Source organism: Talpa occidentalis, unplaced genomic scaffold (genome assembly GCF_014898055.3).
Source record: "Talpa occidentalis isolate TD23 unplaced genomic scaffold, MPIMG_talOcc4v2.1 talOcc4.7, whole genome shotgun sequence".
Taxonomy (NCBI): domain Eukaryota; kingdom Metazoa; phylum Chordata; class Mammalia; order Eulipotyphla; family Talpidae; genus Talpa; species Talpa occidentalis.
This window is the reverse complement of record NW_023605083.1, coordinates 112,027,028-112,053,169: the sequence shown is the minus strand read 5'-3', so window position 1 is coordinate 112,053,169 and position 26,142 is coordinate 112,027,028. Positions and strand designations below refer to the sequence as shown.

The following is a 26,142-nucleotide window of genomic DNA, read 5'->3' as shown; positions in this document are numbered from 1 at the left end:
GTTCCCTGGAGGTGTCCCAGAGAGCATCACACTTGATCATCCAATTTCACTGGAAAAATTACTTAAACTCTGTACCTGTTTCCTCATATAAAAAAATGGAGATCATAATATCAAAGTGGCAGACTTAGAGAATGAAATGAGATACATGAAAAGTACCTGGTAGTATAAGATGGTCTATAGATATTCTGTAAGTGGACATTACTGCTTCTAATGCTAGCATCATTATTATTGCTATTATTATTAAAAGCAATTTACTTTTTCCTTATTATTTTATGTAAGTATTATCTAAAGCTTCTTTAATCTCAGATACATTTGAAAATGTGATCGATGAGAGCTTTTCTTAAAATATAACATTTAGTGTTATTGAGTTAGAATGTAGACATCACAGGACACAGCAGATAAATGTCTGAATCAGCATCTTACCTTTTAGTTGTTTATTGCTAACTGTAATGAGACTTTGATCTGTTCTGTTACATTACTTCCAGTGAAACAATATGTAACCAAAAATAGGCATTTTCAATCAGTGTTGAACCCCTGGAGGTGCTGCTATTGATCTCCATCAATATTTACATGGCCGATATTGTAATAACCTGTTACATTAACATTACAACCTATTTTTTTATTTTATGTATTTCTTACATCATTTTTCATTTTTGCACAATATATGTGTTTTCATCTTGGTTATAGCCCCCATACAATTCCTACCACCCTTGTTTTGATCATACTCCCTTCTCTCCCCCATGTAGTGTGTCCCTGGTTTATAGTTGCTTGTTGATTTTGATTTTTACTTTATTATAATTAGTCTTTTTCCTGGTCCCTTATTTAGGTTTTCTAAATTCTGCTATGAGTGAGACCATTCAGTATTTTTCTTTTTCTTTCTGGCTTATTTCACTGAGCATGATCCCTTCCAGCTCCATCCAATGCAACCCATTTTAATAACCTTTAGTGCAACCTTTATTTGAAATAACTGTTTTGAACTGTAACCTTTGTCTGATTGACATCTAGATTGACAAAACAATTCTGTAACAAAAGTAGGAAGAGGCAGTTCTATTAAAAACATGCATAATAAAATGATATATGCCCAGATACCCCATAGGAGGTCTTTAATGAAAAGAGAACTTACTGACTTCCTGGTAAATTGGCAGCATAAGCACAGGTTTCTGTCTTCCTTCAAGATTCCCAGGGAAGTGATAAGTAGAATATAATAATAGGGTACAGTCTTCAAACACTTCACCAGTTATAGGCAGATCCCCAAAACTTTGATATAGAACAGGTAGGACCATATAGAAGGAAAGCACCGAGGACCTATTTCTTTATTGCTCTGAGAACAACTGTGGCAATTAATTAGGACAATGGAAATAACTGGAGTGCAGTCTAGCAGGACGGGATACCTTATTGCATTCAAATTTGAAGGGGGCAGAGGAATCCTCCCATAAAGAAAACATTTTATTTTCTTTTTTCTTTTTTTTTTTTAATTCTTTTAAGATGATTTTTCTTTTCCTTAACTTTATAACATCATTGGTAATTTCTGGACAGTATGTGATTTCTCCCCTAGTGTGGCCTCTACTATTCGCCTGCCACCAAAGCACCCATATCCCCTGTGCTCTTCCCTCCCATCTTTCAGGCATTTGCTTTTCTTAAATTACTCATCCATTAGGCATTTAAATAATCCCTCCAATTTAGGAGTCATATGAGCCTACCAGTAATTGAAGTTAAAAGTAAATATTCTTACTCACTGCAGGTGGGAATATAACTGGGCACAAATGCTTGGGAATCAGTTTTGCAGTCTATATCAAGAGCTTTTAAGGTATCTATTAGAAAAGTTTATATGAAATTAAAAAATGTTTTAAAGTCACATGTTTGAACCAATAATCTATTTGTTGGCAAAGAAAATAATGGAAAGATGTGCATAAAAATGAACATATATTTTCATCACATTTGTTATAACAACAGAATATGGATATTTAACTCTTACAAATTGGTTGAATGATAATGTAATTTTTTAATCAATTGAAAATAAGGATGCATTTTTTTCCCTCTCAATGACCATCTGATTGCACATGTTTGTCTACACAAACCTCCTGCATCTACTCAGGTGCTCCTGTCTGAATTAGCAATATTTTAACTTTAAAATTAGAATGTCAGTAATGGTTGTTTTTTGTCTTTAATTCTGAAGCTAATTAGAAGTTGTATCGACAGATGGGGAAAGGTTTTATAAGAAAAGGGGGAAATGCAGTACTGCAACATTTGAAGGCCTTCATAATTTTTCTTTTATGTCCAAAACTCAGAGTTGATACAGTATCTTCCCATTGTGCTTATTCTAGGCTCCAGCTCTCATCATTGCTTTTCTTATTTCCCCCAGGGCATGTTTTTATTAACTTACATGAATTTATAAAAAGAAAAACCATACATTTTAATGAATATCAACTTTACTATTTAGAAGAGGCATTATGGTCTTTATATCCCCACAAAGCAATCTTGCTATTTTGTATCTTTCTTCATTTGGAGTTACAGAAGGTGTTCCAAGCAAGATGGAATAGCTTGTCAAATTCTTATTGCCATTTTGAGAGATAATTTCACCTATATTTGTAAGGCAGATCTGTTCTCTAGTGACTTAATTAATGATAGCCAGATAAAAACCACTGTAAATACTTGTGGTATCTTACCATTCAAGGAAAATGGTAAACACACATATTCTCTTATATTGTTGCAAATTGAAAGTAGGTCACTGCTGTAATATTCCACTAAGAAAATATATCAAATTTAATCTTGGATGATTTCTGGGTTATTTAATTTTGTTTTAAATGGACTATTATTGTTGGCTTCAAGAAAAATAAATAATTTCTTTCATGGTGCAATTTTATTTCTGGGGGGAGAAAATAAGAGAAACATATATCATTTAAGAAAAGGTAATCATTTAGATTCATTCATTACTGCATTCTTTCATGAACTATTTGTTGAGTATCTACAATGGGAGAAACACTGACTTGGGCCCTGGGATAAAAGCAAAAACAAGCCCCTTTCTCTTCAGTTCCTTAAATAAATTTCAGTGGTCAGAGATGAACAAAAAAAGTTAGCAATTAAATTCATTACAACTGCAGACAGTAATGAGTGTTATGCATATAGTAAAACCAGAAGATGTATAAGGGAATGTGACTAAATCGAGATGCTATCCCTTTGAAGAAGTGACATTTGAGTCAAGATCCAACCAGGAGAAAATCTATGAAAAAACCTTGTCTGGTGAAGTATAGGAGCCTCTAGGTAGGAGCAATCCTTTTTTTTTTTTTAATTTATATATTTTTTTGCATTGTTGTTCATTCTCCTCTCAGGTGTAATCCCCATAATATTACTACCGCCAAGATACCATGAACTGTCACCATAGTTTCTAGTTCTCTTTCCTCCGCTGTTTAGATCTCTCTCCCACCCCTTTCCCAGCTGAATGTCTCCGATTTGTAGTTTGCCTGCTAGTTTTAACTTTTTTTTTTTCCTGATCTCTTGTTTAGTTGCCCTACGTTCCTCCTATAAATGAAATCATCTGATATTTTTCTCTTTACTTCTGACTTACTTCACTGAACATAATCCCTTCCAGTTCCATTCATGTTGCTGTAAAAGGTGTGAGTTTATCTTTTTTGATTGCTGAGTGGTATTCCATTGTGTATATATACCATGTCTTTTTGATACAGTCATTTGTTTTTGAGCATTTAAGTTGTTTCCAGATCTTAGCTATTGTAAATAGTGCTGCAATAAACATAGGGGTGCGGGATTTCTTTCAAATTAATGTTTTTGTGACCTTTGGGTAGATTCCTAGGAGTGGAATTGCTGGGTCATATAGTAGCTGGTAGGAGCAATCTTAACACATTTGAGGAAAAGAAAAAAGTCTGAGTATCCAATACATCTGAGCAAACAAGAGAGTAGAGAGAGCAAGATTACATAGGACTCTGAATATCATGCTAAGGAGCTTGGATTTTGAGTATCAAAGGAATCATTGATGGTTTTAAGCAAGAAGAGTAACATGATCTGATGTACATTTTATTTTTATTTATTTATTTAATTTAAATTTTATTTTTATATTCCCCATACAAGTACAACCCCCTTATTTTGACCCCAATCCCTCCTTTCCCCGCCCCCCACCCCCCATAGAGTGTCTCTGGTTCATAGTTGTTTGTTGATTTTGATATTTTCTTTCTTATAGTTATTCTTTTTCCTGGTCCCTTATTTAAGTTTTCTTGATTCCTGCTATGAGTGAGACCATCCGGTATTTTTCTTTTCTGATGTACATTTTATTTATTTATTTTTTTTAATTTTCTAGAGGCATGTCTTATTTATTTATTTGTTTGTTTGTTTGTTTTTTGTTTTTTGGTTTATACATGCGCTGGGTACAGTCAGAAGCACGGGAGGGTGAGAGAATTCACCAGAGCCAGAGCGGGGAGCAGAGCAGGTAGAAGGACCGAAGTACACTGCTGAGGGGAGCAGCGGGCGGCAGGAGAGGTCTGCGCGCCATGTGGGACCCTCCTCCGGTGGCCGGGGAGCAGCCGGGAATTGAACCGGCGCCGCAGAGGTCGCGGGCAGCTTCGCAACCCAGCGCTCAACCGCTGCGCCACTGGGGAGGCCCCTGATGTACATTTTAAAAGATCATTCAGGCAGTTGTTTGAAACTGGACTGTAAAAGTAGCAAGAGTGAAGAAAGCAGGACTAGTTGCAATTGCAGCTACAGGAATTGATGTGGGAGATAGTAGTAACTTGGGCTAAGTTTGAAGTAGCAAGGAACAAATACTCATTTTATTTTTTTTTTTTTTTTTTTTTTTTTTTAAGATTTATTTATTTGTTTATACAAGCACTGGGTACAGTCAGAAGCACGGGAGGGTGAGAGAATTCACCAGAGCCAGAGCGGGGAGCAGAGCAGGCAGAAGGACCGAGGTACACTGCTGAGGGGAACAGCGGGCGACAGGAGAGGTCTGTGCGCCATGCGGGACCCTCCTCTGGTGGCCGGGGAGCAGCTGGGGATCGAACAGGCGCTGCAGAGGCCGCGGGCAGCTTCGCAACCCAGCGCTCAACCGCTGCGCCACCGGGGAGGCCCAAATACTCATTTTAAAAAAGAGAGTCATAGTTCATCAGTGAGTATAACTTTTTGGAACACCTAAAATTCAGAATTATGTTTAAGCTTAGCATTCCTGTGCCTATAGGGTCAATGAGTAGCTGAAAATCCAGTTGCCCAGAGCAATTATCAGCCCTCATCTTGGATCTTAGACTGCCTCAGGTTTTTCTATTATTCCTTTTGTACATTATCTACAGGGTGTTTGCCTTTTTTATTAAACAAATTCCTCATAATTGACATGCTGAAATTACGTAATAGTAGCACATCTTTAGTGACCATCTACTATTCTCTGTTGTTACATAGGAAGCAAACATAATGTAGTTTGTCAGTCATAAAAATTGGAAGGTCACTATTATTCCAACATTTAGTATATACAAACAAATATCTAGTGTGAATCAGTCCCAGAACTACCACGTGGTGGGCATTTTCATAGAAGATCATTTCCAGGAAAGTATTTTGGGTGTATAATTTAACCACATACACTGCTAGTAGCTGCAAGATATAAAAGCAGCATTTTGTTTCTTTTACAAGGCAAGAATATAGTTGTCAAAGGGACTGCAGGATCTTCCTCGTTTACCAGGTCAAAGCTTCTATCTATACCTTCACACTAAGTGGTGAATAGTCTGTAACTGAAGTGGATTCTAACACAAAGGCAGAAAAAACACAAGGCTGCCTCAAAAATTACAGGCGACTTTGATGGTAAATTATAGTCTGCTATTACTCTTCCATAAAATGAAATTCTGATTCCTTTCACAATTAGAACTAACTGTAATAATAGAATATCTAAAGTGTAGTGCATGTTTCAGGTCTATAACTAGATAGGCAAAATGTAAATGATGCCAGAAAGTAATATTGTCCTTCAAGGCCTGAAATTTCCTCATCCAAACTGAATGCATTTTTTGGGGTTAATAGCCTACGTGTTCTCAGAGTTCAGATAAGAACAAAACATTAACAACTCATCTCAGAAGATCCAGCGGCAGTAGTGGTAGTATACAGTAACTGTCAGTCATTTAACATGATAGTAGTTCAATTATATCCATACATTCTGACCTTTAACAACAGAATATTAATATTGCCTTTACTAATAATAGATTTTAAAATAATAATACCATAAATACAAAAGGTCTTGAAATTTTTATCAGCTTTATAGTTTAAAAGTGCTAGTTTCTCATCAATATGTCCTCATAGCAACGCTATAAGATAGGCATTACTGTTGTTTCTAATTTAAGATGCTGAAAGATCACGGCTTAGAGCATGAAAATGACTTGCTTTAGTCACACTTGGAAGGGACAGTGCCAGAACCCCAGCTCAGTTATTCTAATGTTAAATCCCATGAGTGTCACAGGGGTATGGTTAAGTAATTAGAAGTGAATGGCTATTTTTCTTTTTATATTTGAAGAATGTGAAAATAGCAGAATGTCTGGTAATCAATGGCATCTTAGGTTTTGATAAAATTTGATGACCTTTCAGAGTCTTAGCTTTCTGTCTCTGAACTGGAGATACAATTTTCACTAGTTTTTTTCAAAAATTGAGCAAACTAGTATGAAAATGCTTTGTAAAATGTGAAGCACTGTATAACTGTTGTATTTTAGAATTTTTTTTTTTAAATTAGAACAGTGGCCAGAATTTACCTCATTAACTAACTTTCATGATTTACAAATATTCAAAATAAAGTAACAGATTCCATTGGTTCAAAGAACTTAAATAATTTTCAATCAGGTATAATGTAGAGGGATATCTAATTTATTGAAATACTGTTTTTCTCTGGAGGATGTATTGGGAGAGTATCTTTTTTTAGTTTCTTCAGAAACTTCTGTATTATTTTTCTTTTTTTTTAATGAGTATTTGTTAATTCTGAAGCATCTTTTATAAATAAAAGAATTTTAAGCATCATGAAAACCTCACAAATAAAAGTCCTCTTTGCAATCACTGTAAAAAACAGATATATATGCATACCTAGGTAAAGATCTTAAAACTGTGGATGTAGATTCAAGAACTGAAATTTAATAATATTTTTAAAAAATATGTGCCCTTATGAACTTATCCAATCAACATTTCCAATTAGGTTAAAAATTAGTAAATATTTTTGCTATTTCTCATTTCATTTACAATATAACCTTCAAATGCTAATGAAAATTAAAGTTTAGGTTGCATAGTGAGAACGTTGAGGTGAAAAAAAATCTGCTTTTTGGACAAGATCTTTTAAAACTCTAGATAAATTCCTCAACCTCCCTTTATAAACTGAAAGAATAAGCATGCATTAAATTACAGGATAAAATCAAGTAACCATTGTGAAATTGCATTTAGATTTTATAAAATATTAGTTGTTTATATCCTAAATGATGTCTTTATTAAAAAAATAGATTCCTTTTTATTTGTAGAGAGGCAGAATAGTATAACAAAAAGACCATATGCTAGAGGGTTCAAATTCCAGCTCTACCACATAATAGATGCTGCTTTTGAGGTTCTGTAATCTCTCCAACTCTCATTTTCTTCCTCTATGAAAATGGAGATACTACCCACTCACAGGGTTGTTGTGAGGATTAAAGATAATGTACTGAAGTTGCTATCTGATTAAAGATAATGTTTATAAAGTGGCTCCCCTATGGTAGGTATGCCATATATAGCATCATTATCATCATCATCATCTTCTTCATCATTCATTGTCATTATGTAAAGGGAGTATTTGTCCTTGCAACCTAGTCAGATATGATAAACTATTCTCTCCCCTACCCACTTCCTTCTCTCTCTCTCTCTCTCTCTCTCTCTCTCTCTCTCATTCTCTACCTTGAAAGATGGTGAAAGATTTCTACTACTGTAGTTTTTTATAAGCTATCATTGTTACATTATTGTACTGAGACATGTAAGAAAACCATGTGCTAAAATCTCTGAAAACAATTGCAAAGCAATACTTCATTCTAAAATTACAGCAAGTACAGTTTGAATAGGAAACCCAGGTTTCAACTCAAATTTATTACATGGATATAAAGTTTGAAAGAATAAAGTTTATGTCTCTATAACTGGCAGCTTCAGGTGTTCTCCGTATTTCATAGTCTTGTATGTGGAAAAGGGGACCTTGCTGAACTTGCTTAGAAAAATAGAAATATTAAAATTGCCCAGTGAAGGTAAAAGGACCTATCATTTCTGCAAACTCAAAGTAGATTTTCACAGACATTTCACTCATATGAGGAAGGAGTAAGCCTTATATGTTTTTCTGGTGGAAGAACATTCCAGACAGTAAGTGCAAAGAATGAGGCGGGAGAGTGCCTGGCATGTTGGCAAAAAACAAGGCAATATGATGGAGAGGTCCATCTCCTTGTACCATTTAGTCCTCAGTTTAAATGTCTGATTTCAGAATAGCCTTTCCTAACCAACTACCTCTAAAAACCCTACCACTAAGCACTCCATTTCATTTCCCTATTTTATTCTCTTCATAGTACTTTAGTTTTTGCTTGTTTCCTTGTTTCTTGTTCATCCTCTACTAAAATATGCGCTTCTTACAACAAGGATCTTGAAGATCTCATTCATCACAGTTTCAGTAACATCTGGAACAGTACTTGACACACAGTAGGAGTTCATAAGATATGTTATAATTGTGATCAATACCTGTTTGATAAATACATTTACTATATATGAATATTTAACTTATATGTTTTAATATCATTTACTTAGGAGTGAACTTAAAACAATGAGGCACCATTTTTATTCACCAAAGATCACAAAATAACAATGATGGTCAAGTGATATTGTTCATATGTACTTATGTACACATGAGCAGACAGATGTTTTCTCTGTTCAATTCATGGAGAGCAATTTTCTGTGTCTCTAGGAGTCTGAAATGTGTATCAGTTTTGACCTCTCATTTTCACTTCTACATTTTACTATACAGAAATAAGTACAGAATCATACATATGAATCTAATATACGGAAATATCCCTTTGATTATACAAATAGGTGTCAAATAGTCATTCCCTCCACACATATTGTTGAGTAACTGTGATCAGACACTCAGATGAGAGACCACCTCTGCTAATGTTGAGGATGGCCTTATCGTAGAAGGTAAGAAGCTGAAGTTCAGTCATGGAGTTGGTGGGTCTTAAGGACAAAATTAACTCTTCTCTTTTGGACAAATGGATCCCAGTTCAGGTGCCACACAATGGTATTTTTCTAACCAAAATATTTCTAGGAAAGGCTACACCATTTTTTTTAAGCAATAGATCTGATTGGAGGGGAGTAAGATAGGCAGTTTCCTGTATAGAAAGCCCTGAGTGTGGGTGAGAGGGATGCACCCTAGAGCATTAGAGATGAGATAATAAACTCATGGAAATCTTAAGAGTGGACCTCAAAAAGCCCAGGCAGAAAAAAATGCAAATGATGCTTTCTCAAAAATAGATCATGCCAATTTGTCATAATCGGAAAACACTTCAACTGCTGTAACATCTGCTGAAATTATAGTTTATCTAAAGAATCTAAAGAGGATGTGATTATTGACTTACATACATATCTGGACATAAACCACAGATCCCATGAAAGCAGTTTTGTTTTGTTTTGTTTTGCCTTGTATTGTTTTATTTTAAATTTGGGTAAAATAGGTTTGTTCTCATTCTAAACATTCTCATGTTTAGAGATAATGAGTTAAAAATGTGACTTGTGAGGGAAGAAATTCTAAAAGATGAGCTCTACTGTATACAATTGCTTACAGTCTCTATAGGAAAGGAAAGTTGGAGGTATACAAAAATCAAGGTAAGTTTCACAGAACTCTTGGATGAGTTTTGATGTTTAACAAATATTCAAAAGTTGGACAAAGAAACGACCTGGAACTAACAAGAATTCTTTAGAATAGTGGCAGGAATGTTGAAGTCAAGATTGATAAATTTTTGAAAAAAATTTGAGAAAAGCTATATTTAAACAATAATGGGTAGAAAGATTTGGTATGTTAATATAGAGGGAAAAGTCTAAGCAAAGTGGTGACTACTCTTTGGGGGTAGCCCATGATCCCTGTTTCCTGATGTCATGTCATGCCGTTGGTGATTCCCCTCCCCTGGCATATGTACAGAAACTATGATTTCATTGTAAACAATAGAATGCAGCAAAAATGACAGGGTATTTATATAACACTGTATAAGAAATGAGCAGGGAAAAGAATAACTATAAGAAAGAAAAAAATCAAAATCAACAAACAACTATGAACCAGAGACACACTCTGGGGGGGGGGGAAGGAGGGGTTGGGGTCAAAATCAGAGGGTTGCAATTGTATGGGGAATATAAAAATAAAAAAAAAGAAAATATTATTAAAAAAAAAAGAAATGAGCTGCTAAGTTGGGAGACCCACATTATGGAAGCTGAAGACAGCTTTTGGCTAACAGCTGGGAAAATTGAAGCCTTCAATCCTATAACAACAAGAAACTGAATTCTATTGACAATGGCAAAACCTTCCCCAGTCAAGGCTCAAATGAGACCGTAGCCATGTCTGTGATTTTGATTTGCAGCCTTTTTTTTTTTTAAGATTTATTTATTTATGCAAACAAGAGCTGGGGTATAGGCCAGAGATGCGGGGGGTGTGAGAGGATTCACCAGAGACAGAGTGGGGAGCAGAACAGGCAGATTGGCCAAAGTACACTGCTGAGGGGAGCAGCAGGCGAGACAGGAGAGGTCTGCCTCGCCACGCGGGTTGCTCCCTGGCTGGCCGGGGATCAAACTCATGCTGCAGAGGCTGTGGATTGCTTCATAGTGCGGTGCTTAACCTCTTGTGCCACCATTGTAGCCTTTTAAGAGTCTAAGCAGAGTACTTAGCTAAGTGATAACCAGACTCCTAACTTACAGAAGTTGTGAGATACTATGTGTGTTGTTTTAAGCAGCTAATTATGTGATAGTTTATTACGTAGCAGTAGAAATTTAATAATATAAACTGTAGTCGTTTGCTTTATATTTTAGATTGAGAAAATAGCCTTCAAAGTGGCAAAGGGCTGAATTCTCCCTGAAATAAAAAGTTCCCTCTGATAGAATAGGAAATACAAATTGCATTCCTGGAGTTGGAGTCAACCTTCAAACTCCCCATGAGGTGATTCTTTTCTATCTCCTCTACCTCTTTGACTCTTTTCTATCCAATCAAAGGAGAAAATAAGACACTCCTTTGCAATTTACACCTCTAGAAGCTAAAAGCTGCTGTTATAGTGCAAGTGCTGGATCCTGGCAAGAAGCAGCTCTCTTTCCTTACCTGGTGTTGTTGTTTTAATCAGCTTACCATCTCCAGAACGTCTCAGAATGCTTGGCACATTGGTGCTCAATGGCTATTTGATGAACAAATCCCTTAAATACCTCACCCAAAAATCCAGTAAGAAAAAAGGACAGTCACTCTTCCCTGTGGTGATGCTTTTTCTTCTTAGACTTTTGGGAATAAAAAGGCAAGCATGACATTTATGTAGAGGGAAGTAAATGAATGAACCCTGAGAATACAAAAGTGAGTGATTTACTTTATGTAAATAAAAGGAACCTTAAAAACCTAACATGAATACTGATTATTTCATAATTATCTCCTTTTCTTCTCCATCTGCAGAGCTGTGTTTAGTTTCGTTTGAGACATATTCAGTGTTGGTAAATGCCAAAAGCTTAATTGTCTGATTCCAAATGATACCAACATATAATGGACTCATTTGTTAATGTCTCCATTCTCTATCCTCACGTCACATAAAGCACAAACCTTTTATAACCTGACAATAATTGAAATACCTTTATGTTTTATTCATTTTGTTTTTAACTTCCTTCTTTGTAGACCCCTAATGGAAACATAATTTTGACATTATTCATTCTGGTACATTGAATGCCTGATACATTGTATCTCATTACTAGCAATTTGTGAATTCTTTATAAATTCTTTCATTAATTCATTCCTAATTGCTTTGTTGGACACTACTAATGACAAATGCCAAAAAAATTAGCTTCATTTACAAAACATGTAAGTAGAAAATGGGCAAAAATATATGCATCATTGCTTTCACTTTCCATTTCAGAAGCATGGTATTGTTTTAACCCAAATTAAGGAAATGAAAGTATTTCAACTCATAATGTCATTATTTATGAATTAAGAAAGACCATACCAATTGAGCTGAAACCTTCACTTTTTAAAAGTGAATTGATAAATGCTCTCAGTGGTCACATCTATTGCCTAAGAATGTGATTAACGAGCACTTTATTACTTCTCCCCTGTACAGTCTGTGCTTTAGTAGCCTTTAATACAGAAATCTGCCCACATCACTTCCCAACTCAAAACTCTCCAATCACTTCTTATAACACTTAGAATGAGATCAAAACTTCTTAGACTTATACGGCCCTTTCTTTCTGGCCCTGATTCTGTTCTCACTTTCTATGATTCTTTCCCTGCTTATACTACGCCAGCCACACTGATCTTATGTGGTTTTTCAAACATGCCCAGTTCATTTTGACCCTAGTGCCTTTGCATGTGCTCTTTTACCTCCATTGAGTGAGTGGCCTTCCTTCAGATTTTCAGAATCACTTTTTTACTTCATTCAGCTCTGTGCTATAACATCATCTTTTAAGAGGCCACTCTATCTAAAAATACCAACCCCCATTATCACTATCAATCACTCATGATCCCTCTATTCCTGTTTGTTTTTCTAACAGTACTGATTACCATCTGAATGTGCGTGCTCTAGGATATAAACCCCAGCAACACAGGGTCCTCACTTGTCTTATTCACTCCAGAACCTACTACATTATTCAATGCATGTTAATTGAATACCTAAATGAATAAAATCATAGAGGTAGATTATGTAGAACTACACAACAACTGAAAAGAGAAACAAAGAAGAGAGATAAAAATGCCACTGAATTTTTGAGCCTAGATAATTGGAGGGTGGAAGAACTTTTGAAAGTCATGGGTACTCAGAAGGAAAGACAGATTTGGGAGAGAAGATGAATTCTGTGTCAGAAATTTAAATCTCATAGAAATCTAGAGGAAAAATTGGGAGAGCAGTTGGAATTCGAGATGTTATTAGGACATTATTCATGTAGTTCTGATCACTGAAGCCCTAATATTGCAGAGAGAAGGTGTAAGAGGAGGTGAAGGTCAGTCCTGTGGGGAGAACTGAGAGGAGGAAAAGGTGCCAGAGGGGGATCAAAGTAGAAATAAAGTGTTGATTGTTGGGAGGTTAATAATGACAAAGAATCCTGGGAGAAGAGAATTTCAAAAAGGGAGTAGTAAGCAGTGCAAAATGATAACAAGAGGGCAACATTTGAGAAAAGGATTGACTGTGATTGTAAGCATTTGTGACCTTTAAGAGAGAGGCATCAGTAGATAGGTAAGGGCAGAAATGCATTTTACACCAACACTGTCTTGAATGTCAGTTTAATTTTTCTTCTGTGATTCATAATGTATTTCAATATCTCTTAGGACCTCCTGGTCATTTATAAATACCAGTTATGTAACTGTTGTTTAAAAGGTGTAGGATTAAGGGGGATAAGTGTATAGGAAATTGAACTGAATATATACTGATCCTACAACATATTGTAGAAGTTTCTTAATTTGAACAAATCCCCACCTGTGTCCAGGTTTCTGTGCCTTTCTAGTGCAGGATACAGCATATTCTGATGGCTGCCAACAAAGTGTCATTTAGGTGTACGCATAGCTTTTCTAAATTGGGAAGTGCTGAGATAAAAGGGAAAATGTTAGTCTATGCTGACAGTAGTTTTATTGCCTGTGGACCTAAAAATGTATTAAACTTTTTTTTTGTTATTTTGAGAGGAATGAATAAGCAGAAAAAATTGCTTATAATCCACCACCCAGAGATAATCATTTGTTTACATTGTGGCCTAATTGCTTTCAGTCCTTTTTTCCTGCTTTCTAAAACTTGTAACACTTTTGTTTTATTTTGGATACACTGGAAGAAGGAGTATAGTGGCTGAGAGCCTGGTCTCCAGAGCCAGATTGCCTGGGATTTTGCCTGGGTTCAAATGACACTTCTGCCTCTCATGAGCCGGCAAGATCTTAATAGATTCATAACTTTTCTGTGCCTTCGGCTCCTCATCTCTAAAGTGTAGAAACAAGCAATTCTCTGATAAGCTTATTTGTCCTAATATCTGGCATATAAAACAGAGTTGATCCCATATCCTTTCCACCTTTCCAGTCTTCCTTGTTCTGTTCCCCCTCCGCTGGCACTCGTTTGGATGACTTCTCATCCCTTTTGTCATTTGTCTGTCATTTTCATGGTCTGTACTTTTATCATTTGCTTTGATACGCAAATTTCGTTTAAAAATGTAATTTAAATTGGTAGCAACCTTCCTCTATTGGAAACTGAGCTGAGAGGAGAAACCAAGGGACCCAATTGAGGATTATACTTAACCTATAATGGCCTTAAAGTTGCATTGCACTCTGCCTTCACATTAAAGGCAAATATGGCCTATATCTGTTCTGAAATAAAAAAAGGATAATAAACTAATTAAAGCATCTTATTGTCTGTATCCAAGTTATTATCCTGAAAAGCCATTAACCATACAATGATAATCAGATGACTGGATGGGCTGTTAACGGTAATATGTCCCTGTGGGCACCCCATCACCACTGTGTGCTTTATGCAGATAATTGTGACAGAAATGTTTCTAAGACTAGGCTAAATGTGAACTATTAAAGTAATAGAGAACCCAAAAGAAAACAGTTTCTTCTTTTATTTCAGGAAAGGATTAGCATTTATTTAAACATCCTTAAAGAAGAAAGAGATTAAGAAAAATGGCTTTGTTAGACTTTTAGTTAAAATACTTGGTCAAATAGCATCAAGGCTGGACATGCCATAGAAGAGACAACACTCTTTCTTGGCTTCATGATGGAAAAGAAAACTAACCCGTCGTTCTCCCCATTGATTTCAATGGGTCCTCTGGGTATAGTCACTATAGTTCTCATTTTTCCTAGAACCAACCTAGATTTTGAGTGTTCTGAGAGCCTTTCAATTACTCTCAGGCTTTGGGACTCAGAAAAAAAAAAAAGTTGATGTATCTATAATATCCTTTGTATGTGAGCAGGTTTTTGTCAATCTTAGCCTTTATTGCAAACATCTTTTCTCTGTGTGCTAGTATTTTAATGTGGGTTGTTATCTGAAGGTGGATCTGTCTTTATTGATAAAGAGCTGACAAGGTTGTGTGGAATGTATTGCTGTGCTTTGGGGTTGGAGAAGGAGGGTTGGAGAATTTTTACCAACAGCAAAATATTGTTCTGTTGCTTGAGGAGATGGTGAATTGACTTTAACTTAAGGAAACAGACTGCTGCAGGAGTTTCTCTAAGTACCTTGCAGTAAATCAACCTTCAAAGACTTCCTTAGGAAACACATTGGCTCTTTTTAAAAATGCAATACCTTAAACATAGTTCTTAAATCATCTTGTTCTTTTTTCTAATTCAAAGATAAGAAAAACTTATCAGTATGTAATATGACTTCCTAGGGATTTGAACAACAAAAAGCTTGATTGTTCTTTTTTTTTTTTTAAAGATTTATTTTTTATTTATACAAGTGCTGGGGTACAGGCCAGATGCACGGAAGGGTGAGAGAATTCACCAGAGATAGAGCGGGGGGCAGAACAGGCAGACTGACAAAACACACTGCTGAGGGGAAAGGTCTGCTGTGCCTTGTGTGATTCTTGCTGGCTGGCCAGGATGGAACCTGTGCTGCAGAGGCTGCAAACAGCTTCACAGTGCAGTGCTTAATCGCCTCCCCCACCAGGGAGGCCCTGATGATTGTTCTTAATCCAATAGAGATGTCAGTTTCATAATTCTGTGTTTGCACTAGTTAGTAGTTGACTAAGAAGGCTCCATTTATGTGTCCTCTTACCTCCACTCATTTATCTGGAAGTTTTCTTTTAAAGAGTGACTAATGATCCTCTCTCACACACACCCCCACCCCTACACACACACCTCTGGCCTGCACCCCAGCTCTTGTATGCATAAATAAATAAAATAAATCTTTTAAAAAAAGTGACTAATTATGTACCTCCTTCCATGGAGAAGTACAAGTTTTGTTCATGTACTTTCTGAATTTTTATCCACACCCCTCTTTTTTATTCTGTGGAATGAAATCATTGTTTTCTCTTTAAAGAAATGCAATGACACAATTATTTTAAAATAAACTGTTTACTAAATATTTAAATATCTAGCCTAATCCCAGTTTACAGTAGTAATTCTGCAGCAGATATCTGCTAGTAAGTGAATCTGAAACTCAGACTAAAGCAATTGCCAAGAGAAGCAGATCTAAGAAATGGGAATATTTGTTAGGATGTAGACATGTCATCTTCCAGCACCTAGGATTATTTTTTGAATTTACAAATTATGAGTCAAATCTAAACTAAATTTGACTAATAAGAAATGAATCATATGCTAGATTTTATTTTTTTACAGATTCCTAAGTCAATTAACTTGTGCTACTTTTATTTATTCATGAAACTTGATTTATCTAAGATTAGTCATAAAAGCTTCATCATTTGAATTTTTTTGACTAACAGAAAATTGGGGGTATGGTTTCCCATGGTAGGAAATGACAGAGGAAGGCTCCTTCAGTTCTTTTCTAAATTGTTAATGAGGGGTTGATTTTGGTTCAGTTCGGGTTAGTTTAGTTTTAGGTTAGGTTAGTTTAGTTTAGGTTAGGTCTCCTACCTAGGTCATGCTAGTCCAACACCTAAGTCAATCTCCAGGAAATAATGCCCTTCTTGATTATTTGTATTTAGACTAAAACATCTGAACTACTTTCTTATGTCTCAAAACTAAAAAATTTAATGTGACATACATATCCATGAACTTTTTTTTTTAATACTCTGAGGAGATATTACCACTTCTCAAAGACCTCATGGGTGTACTCAAAACATTGCTGTGGAATATATTTGCATTTGAGAATGTAGCTTAAATATTATACTGCCAACCTGTTTTGTGGGGGTCGTATTATTTCAAAAGGCCATTCATGTCTAAGTTACAGCACACCCATATGTATCACATTCAGAAAACCATGCAAGGAAGCAAATCTGTTGGTTTGCCCAGGAGAGCAAGCAGGCCCTCTTTTCTGTGTATTTGTTGACTTGCCATGTAACACATTTCCTCATCTTAACTCTACTGCCTAATGATGCAACAGAAATTTAATTGGTATTTAAAATAGTTTTGAGATTTTCAGATAAAAGATTTCACAGAAGCACAAATTTTATTATCTGGCTTTCTGTCTGGTGGTTGCTGTCAGTACACTGAGTATAGACTTCCTTGAATAGGAAGGTAGTATGTTAAGACCAAAGAGATCAAATAAGATAAGCATGGCTGTAACTAATTGTCATGTAAGTTAACCAAATGTAATTATGAAGCAGTTAATTGTTAACTTTTGTTTAAACATGATTTTCTTATTTGAATGGAAGGCAAAAAAAAAAGAACAGCAGGCTTTTATGCTCCTCTGTTATAGCAGTGCTATATTATGTGACCTAGATTTCAAATCTCTATAGTATTTCCTGTACAAAACCAATGTATTCCCTCTCTGCACACCTACCAGTAATAATATATGAGTCAGCTATATGGAGACGCTATCTCTGTAAAGTTTTGTTCAAAACCTTTTACTAATGAGAAACAAGTACATAGTGCTATAATAATGCAGATGAGCTAATAAGCTCAGTATAATTAAGAATCTTTCTAGAAGCAAATTTCTCAGGAGGTAAATATTTAAAGATGCCCTGTTAAGTTTTTTTTTAATAATATATACACAGAAATTTTTCTTATTTCTGCATCTGATGTAATCTTGGAATTCTTGGTAGGCAGAAACTGTGACTCTAATTTGATATTATACTAAACAAACACTTTTTGATCTACTCTCTTCAAAGAATCTTCCTGTTATTGCAATCTATTATTATAATCTCACCTTTTTTTAAAATTAGTATTTACACTCAGGAAAGCAAACAGCTATCCAATTATGTCATATGTCAAGTGATATGGCAGACTTCAGTCAAGATCCTTTCCTCTTGGCTCAGCCTTTAGGGTAAAAAGGACTGATTGTGAAATTTTCTCTTTGTAGCCCATTCAGATTTTGATGGTGAGGAAAGATCTTAGGCACCCATTATGCTCTTACTGTTAGGAATTATTAGGAATTGTTACCGTTAGCAAATGCCAGGTTATTTCACTAAACATGCCTCACATGGCCATGGCTTCCCAATATTCTGGCCTTGAGAACACCTCATTTGAGGATTACATGTCTTACAGAAACACGGATATATCCAATTGGCTGCATGAATAATCAGAAAATAAAATGATGTTTCAGCTGCATGTAAATAACATTAAACAACTGTATTATGAGTGAAAGGCTGACTCATCTAGCTCTTTCCAAAAGTAAAGATGTCTACATTATGTGGGCAAAACAATTTGAATGACTGACTGTTTTTAGCTTGTGTTTGGATTGTTACCATGGCTTAAAATATTACTGTAAAGCACTATCCTTTAGGGTCTACTTCTTAGTCATGACATCACTTTTACTCTCTTTTCTTATTTTCCTCCCTTCAATAGATAGTAATTGAGCACCTACTGTGGGTCAAACACTATGTATTGAGCAGGGACATAAAACAGACATGGCCTTATCATATACTTGGTGGGGAGTAATTAGGCCTGGTTTAAATGTTCGATTGTATCTTATAAATACTTCTAAAGAAAAAGCTGTTATTTGTTGAGTCACCTATAATTTTTGAGGACCCACTCTATGTCAGGCATTTGACTAGGTCCATGTTAGAGATGAAAGAGGAAAACCAGTAAGTATGTAACTTCAAACTGAGCAAGTGCTGTGACTATAGCGAGTATGTTTTTTTTTAAAGATTTATTTTATTGATACATGAGCTGGGGTACAGGCCAGAGGCACGGGAGGGTGAGAGGATTCACCAGACACAGAGTGGGGGGCACAATAGGCAGACGGACTGAAAGCACTGCTGAAGGGAGCAGCAGGAGACAGGAGAGGTCTGCCACACCATGTGGGTATCTCCCTAGCTGGCCGGGAATTGAACCCATGCTGCAGAGGCTGTGGTCAGCTTCACAGTGCTGAGCTCAACCCGCTGAGCCACTGGGGAGGCCCTATAGCGAATATGTTGCTCTGATAGAAATGGAGGGTGGACAAGGATGGTGTCTGAATAGTAAGATTTAAGTTGAGACTTGAAAGATGAATAAGCGCCAATAATCAAATGAGCTGAGGGGAGAACATTCCAGTCTGAGGCAAAGAGCTGCCTACTCCAAAGAATGAAGGGAGTCTAGAATAGATCCATTTCCTGAATTAAGAGTTCAGGGAGGATTAGCTTTTGAGAAATAAATCAAAACTTGATTTTGAAAAAATTCAATATAATTGCCTGTTAAACGTCTAAGAAGAGATGCTATTGATTTGTTTATACTAGTCAGGAGTCACAAGAAAGGAGTGGTTGATCAAATATGAGAATCATCAGCATTTGAAGGGTTTTTAAAGCAATGAAAGGTATGAGGTTGTCTCAGATAGGAATATAAGGAGAGAAAAGAAGGGAATACAACACAAACCCAAGGAATGTTTAGAGGTCTGGAAAAAGAAGAAACTGGACTTAAAAAGATTGGTTAGAAAGATAAGAAATGAGGCAAGCATAGTGTTGTGGAAGCCAAGAAAACTGAATTGTAAAAGTTTATGCTTTTGAACAGATAAGTAGTAAGATGTGTGTGTGTGTGTTTTTCAAAAATTACCCTCAATAAATTATAAATGATTCCAGTGATTAATTCTATATATGTGTGTGTTGTATGTATTTTTTTTAAATTAAGAACCAATTTCTCAGAAAAGTAGACTTTTTTAATTAACCAAAATAACCAACTCACTCCAAAATGATTATGCCAGGTATTTTGTATATACCTGAATTACATAATTTCTAACTCGATGGAAAGAAAAGGTTTTCACTAAAACTGAATTGAATGCTTTAAAGAGGTTTTGATAAAAGTGAACTAACAGTATTGTTGATTCAATGTGAGGGAGTCATCTATAGATTATAAAATTTATAATTATGAAAGTCTGGAAGGATTCTGTTCTTAATTATTTTCTTCATTTTCAATCCACTTTAAAGAAACTGAAACTGGAAATGATAGCTGATGCATTTTGAGTATTGTTTCTACAAGAACAATACAGATCCCTAATCAGAGAACGAATCAACAAAGAAAAAACTTTGACCTAATATGGATCGGCAAGCAAATATATATATTTACATGGTTTTATTTAAAATTACATACATTAAATATAAAATTAAAATTATTATATATGGATATATATGTATAAATTACAAAATCAAAATACAGCCTCAAAACCTTAACTGATTTTTTTTTTTTTTTTTTACTGTAGGCAATACAGGTTAACTAACTCAACTTATGTTCATTACCAAAATGTTTTAATAAATTACCTTGGAATAAATAGAATATTGCAGAATAAGTAGTCTTTTCTTTCACAATTTTGATATTTACCTCAAACAAGCAATGTTGTCTAAGCATGTGCATATTGTATTCTATACCTAGCTTTTATATTTCTTTGCTTTAATGACACTGATAACTTTTAAGAATATATTTGATTACTAATCAAATCAAACCAACATTATAATCTCACTTTTTTTCTTAACACACAATCATAGGTGAGGGTACTAAAGCATGCTTCTCAAAACAGAAAATACTATAAATGAGAAGATTTTCCCTTAGTGGTGAAAATTCTCTTCATAATTAATTTCCCAGGATACTAGTAGACTTGTGAAAAATAATTTTTATATGGCTACCTTTTAAATAACAGTTTTCATTGTTCTATCTGTTTAGCCACAAACATTTGATTTTAATTAACAGTTATATTTTTCAAAGTTAAATTCCATATGTAGTTGTCAGTTTTCAGTGGGCAATATGTGGTGGTAAATCATAAAATATAGTATAATAGAAAGTTACAGTCCATTGAGGGGGGGAATAGAAATGAAGTTCAAGATTTGCATGCTTTCTAAATTCAGTTCCTAGAGTATTTTACTTATTGGATTTTAAAGTTTAAATTTTGGCAGGCACACAGAGATAGATGTCTGAACTAAATAGAATGTTTACGTTTCCTATATATAAAATTATATATATTCTATTACTTGTGTGTTAGTTAGGAGGCACTTTCCTGCCAGAGACATATACAGTTGAGATGAAGATTATATACTGCATCAAAAGTTAAGTCTTTAGATCATCAGATAGAAACAATTTGGGTCAATTTTGAGCAAGAACCTTGGACAGTTAGACCTAGCCAAAAAATCTGAAGTCCTAGATTTCCCCATCACTACAGAGCTGGAGAAATCAAACAAACTTCCAGTTATATTGGGCAAAAAAGGACCTACTAAAACTCCTTTTCTATAAATGCTGCAGCTTTAACATTTTGTGCAAAGGTCACAGGAGTATGTGGGGACTAAACTACAGCCCCTGCTGTTAACCCAGGTGGATATTCTGGGCCAGAACTGTTTTCTAGAGGAAGGAGTGCCTCATTATAAATTTCATATAAGGAACCCTGCTTTGCAAGTGCCATGCCTTCAGAGCTGCTTCACTCAGAGGAGGTACTGTTCTCCAGCACTTGCACATTTTGAACCCAGAATGGAAACCTTTTTTTTTTTTTTTAGAGTCAAAATAGCGAACGAGGTGGTGCAATTGTATGGGGAATATAACCAAAATGAAAATGCATACATTGTGCAAAGATGAAAAATGATGTAAGAATTATATAAAATAAAATATTAAAAAAATGGAAACCTTTTTTGTTGTTCTGTTTTTACAACATTGCAATAGGTATGTAGTGTCCATTTTTATACACTAGTCTTTCATTTCCTTCTACCACAGTGTCTTCCTAAGCAAATGAAAGAAGATGAATTAAATTTTTAATTCAGAAAATAATTTGGGGGGGACCTAGTTTGAGAAAGACTAAGTACACTCCCAAGCTAGCAGTCTATGGGAGGAGGAGAGTAAAATGATCAGGCAAATTGGTACAAAAGTGCTTCTAGCTAAGAAGATTATTTTAAAATCAGGAAAGCATAAAGAATGAAAACATTTAAGATTGACTCTGAGAAATTTTAAATGGCAGCAAAGGAGCCCAAGGGAAGTTAGGATGAATGGGAGATGAAAAAAAAGCGTCATAACTTAAAAGCACTGAAAGAACTATGAGCTGCAAGATTGAATCATATCTTATTATTTAAGCAACCATTCTTGAGGAAATATCTCGACATGAATTATTAACTACGTACCCATTTGCACAGATACTCTAGGGCACCCAAGTTCTCAGAGGCATATTCATGCTGACAAACCTAGTAATTAACCTTAATCCACTCTCCTGTTGTCTGTCATTGTGCTTTTTGTCATCTGTGGCATTTTCTGTTTTGCCCAACCCAGTCTGTCCCACTGGAAACTGTAAAGGCAGATAGTTGTTTTCTCTGCCTCCTGCATCTGGAGGGTAGCCACACAACCCAGTTCTGGCCAATGAGATATGGAGAAAAGTGTGCTCTGGAACTTCTGGGGAAACTTTGACTTAACAAGTAAGGACAGATGGAGCGGGAACCACCTGTTTTTCCTTTCATCCTGCCTTCAAATATGGATATGATGCCTGAAGTTTTAGAGGCCTTCCTGCCTCAAGAGAGAAGTGTGAAGATGAACCATCTATGCACTAAAGATGCTGGAGTGAAAGAGACCTTGGGACCTTGTTATCGTTGAGCAATCTCCAAGCTCCTTAAAAATAAACTCTTGGTTGTTTGCCCAGCTAATTGAGTTGCCTGTCACTTTCACCTAAAAGCATTCCTAATTAATATACCACATTTTGCTAAATCTCTTCCAGCAATATCGCTTTTAAAAAATCTGAAGAGAGGTCTTCTTGAGATGTGAATACTCAACATGCATTGTGCAGCAAAGACTAACCTGTTTACCAGAAGGTGATATAAAGATAAATAAAACATGGCCATGGCCCTCAAGAAACTCATATTTTACGTGGAAGAGTGATGAGTGCTGTAATGGAAACTGATACAAACCACGGAAGTACCGTAAAGGAGAGATGATGATCTCTGCCAAAGAAATTGGGGGAGGAAGTGCAGATGAAGTACCATTTAAGCTGGTTGTGGATTGATGAGCAATTTACAAGGTAGAGAAGAAAGGAAAAAATAATTGTAAGCAGAGTTAATAGCCTGTACAAATGCTGAGATGAATGATGGAGCATGGGCTACTCTCTATAAGAGTAGTTGAAACATTTTATGTTTACTTTATTTTGGGTATGACTAAATTTATTTTTTAATATTTTTTTAATTCAGGTAATTTAAGGACATAAGTAGAATTCTAAAAATACTTTTTCTATTATATTTTTATTGAGGTAACATTGTTACGCAACACTGCTTATGATTCAGAAGTATATGTTCATACCTCTTCAGATGTGTTACCACACCACACCTACCCCATAGTCCACCAACATACTCCATTCAACCTTCTTCATACTTTGCTCCCCACCCTCAACCTTCTCATCTGGTAGATTCAATTCTGCAGTCAGATTCCTAGGGTTGGTTTGGGCTTGGTTTTGTCTGTTCCTTTGCTTTATTTTTCTATATTCCACGTGTGAGTGAAATCACCCGGTATTTGTCTTTCACTTTCTGACTTATTTTGCTTAGCCTCATCCTCTAGTTCCATTCAAGTGGTCACAAATTAAAGCATTCATCTTTTTTTTATCACTGAGTAGTTTTCCATTGTGTACATATGCCACATCGTTTTATTCTCTTCATCTGTAGTTGGGCAACTAAGTTTTCCCCTAATTTGGCTTTTGTAAATAGTGCTGCAATGAACATAGGAGTGCATCTGTCCCTTCAAATTAGTGGCCTCACATTCTCTGTATAGATACCAAGAAGTGGAATTTCTGGATCATAGGGCAATGTTGTTACAATTAATTAAAAATTATCATTAATATTTTGAGAAACGTCTATACTATTTAATAGGGGCTGGACCAGTCTACATTCCTAACAGTATACAAGGCTTCCTTTCTTGCCACACTTTTAACATTTGTTTCTGGTCTAAGTAATATGAGCCATTGGTTTGAGGTGGTATCTCATTGTGGTTTTGCTTTGCATTTCCCTTATGAATAAGTGATGATGAGCATTTTTTCATGCGCCTGTTGGCAATCTGGTGTCTCTTCTTTTAAGGTCAATAATCGTGAGTCCCACCATTATGACTTCACTTAACCAAAATTACTTTATTAAATGCCCCAGTAGTCAAACATCTATCTTGTGGTTAGGACTTGAACATATGAATTTACTGGGGACACAAGCATTCAGTTCATAAAATCAGGAAACTGGTAAGCGGGCAGTAATGAATAATTGAGTTAATACAATGTTTACATTTGAGATACATTGAGATATTAAGTATGTATGATATTTTACACGCTGCACAGAGTTAGCCTTTTTTTTTTTTAGCACTGCTGCAGAGTACCAGAGGTGATGCTCATTAGATTCGAAGTTACATTACTGTTTTTCCCCGATTGACTCTATGACAAAGCTTTCTAACCAATTTTGATGTCAGTCTCCAATTTGTAACATCAGATAATTGAATAGATGACTTCTAAGAACTCTTTCAACTCAAAATTCTATGAATCTTTGAGTTCCACTTAACAGTATGGCTGAGGAGGCTTCTGACAAAACCCAATTATAAACCCAGGACAAAACATTAAAAAGACAACCACCTGAAGCCTCTTGATAGTGCATTAAATCAGATCCTTGAAATTAGTTAAAACTAATTTGTATGCACTGAAATGTCAGTGTATAATTCAGTGAGCTTTGTCAAGGTATACAGTTGTGCAGCACTACCATAGTCACATTCTAGAACATCTCCATGACTCCAAAACTTTGTCATGTGTAATCATGCCCCTGCAGGCCCATAGGTCCCATGCAGTAACTGATGTGCCCTTTGCCATTCTAGTTTTGCCTTTTCTAAAATTTTATATAACTAGGCTTTAAGTATGAACATCTTCCACTTAGTATAGTGCTTTTGAGATTCATCCAAGATTTTGTGTCTATCAATTGAGTCAACATTGCATTGGAGCAGCATTCCATTATTTGGTAGTCCATAATTTATTAATTCAGTCATCAATGTCCAAATTTTTGAATTGTTTTCAGTTGGGGGTTGTAATAATTAATGCTGCTGTGAACATTCAAGTACATGTCTTTCTGTGGATCTGTATTTTGAAAGTGTCTTGCATGCCCTACCATAGTTGAAATTTTGTTTTTATTTTTATTTCAAATGATAATCAACAGACTGAGAACTACTACTCTGTACAGAGGAGATCTTTACAGAGGACAAAAAGCAAAGTTCAAATCACTTTTATTTGAGTTCCTAACTCTTTAATCAATATTGAATATATATTGAATATCTGTATGAAAACTATTATTTGAAAATTTTACCTGCTCTACTGAGGTGTTATTACTTTCTTTAAATCTTTTTGAATGCATTTAACAAAAACTTAAACAAATCTTCTTAAAGGAAAATATCTGAAGCAAGTTATGTTTCTATTATTTTTTCCAATTTGACCTCAAAGTAATACAAGATCCTTAAGATATTTCCAGATAAACAAAATTGAAAAACAAGCAAATGCTAGCAGTAAAATGCTATATGATTATGGACTAGTGATTTTAGAGTCACATTATTTATCTGCAAGGTAGGAACCATCAGTGACCTTGACTTCATCTCATCTGGTCTGCGACAGGGTTTCTAAAATTGTGTGTCTGTTGGTCCTCCACTACCCTGTTGTCAAAGTCCACAAATAACAGTTGTACAAATATTTGTAAGAAAGTTTCCCTGGTGAGTACAAAGACCTTGTAACAACAGTAAAATTTCAAATATGTGCAGGATTCACTGAACCATCAGCCTTCATGGGAAGACACATTTCTACTTGAGGGCCCAATGCAGTGTTGTTCTGAATCTGGCCCCCATTCTACCAGGTGTTGGGTAGTAAGCACTCCCTAAATGTGAGTAGGAAACAGGAAGTTTCTGGCAGATCCAGGGTCTAGGCAAGTAAGGAAACCAGAGAC

At 35.5% G+C, this 26,142-nt stretch overlaps 1 protein-coding gene across 5 annotated transcripts in view; it reads left to right on the top strand.

Moving 5' to 3' along the window:
- STXBP4 (syntaxin binding protein 4) overlaps nt 1-26,142 on the top strand; it is a 137,600-nt gene that overhangs the window by 83,291 nt on the left and 28,167 nt on the right. Inside the window, exon 17 of one of the 5 annotated variants that reach the window (XM_054688985.1) lies at nt 22,920-23,288. The exons of the other annotated variants lie outside the window; for them this stretch is intronic. Coding sequence (XP_054544960.1) covers nt 22,920-22,966 — 47 coding nt within the window. The 3' untranslated portion in view covers nt 22,967-23,288. Of the gene's footprint in view, nt 1-22,919; nt 23,289-26,142 lie in introns of those variants that run through there. 5 annotated transcript variants of the gene reach the window in all.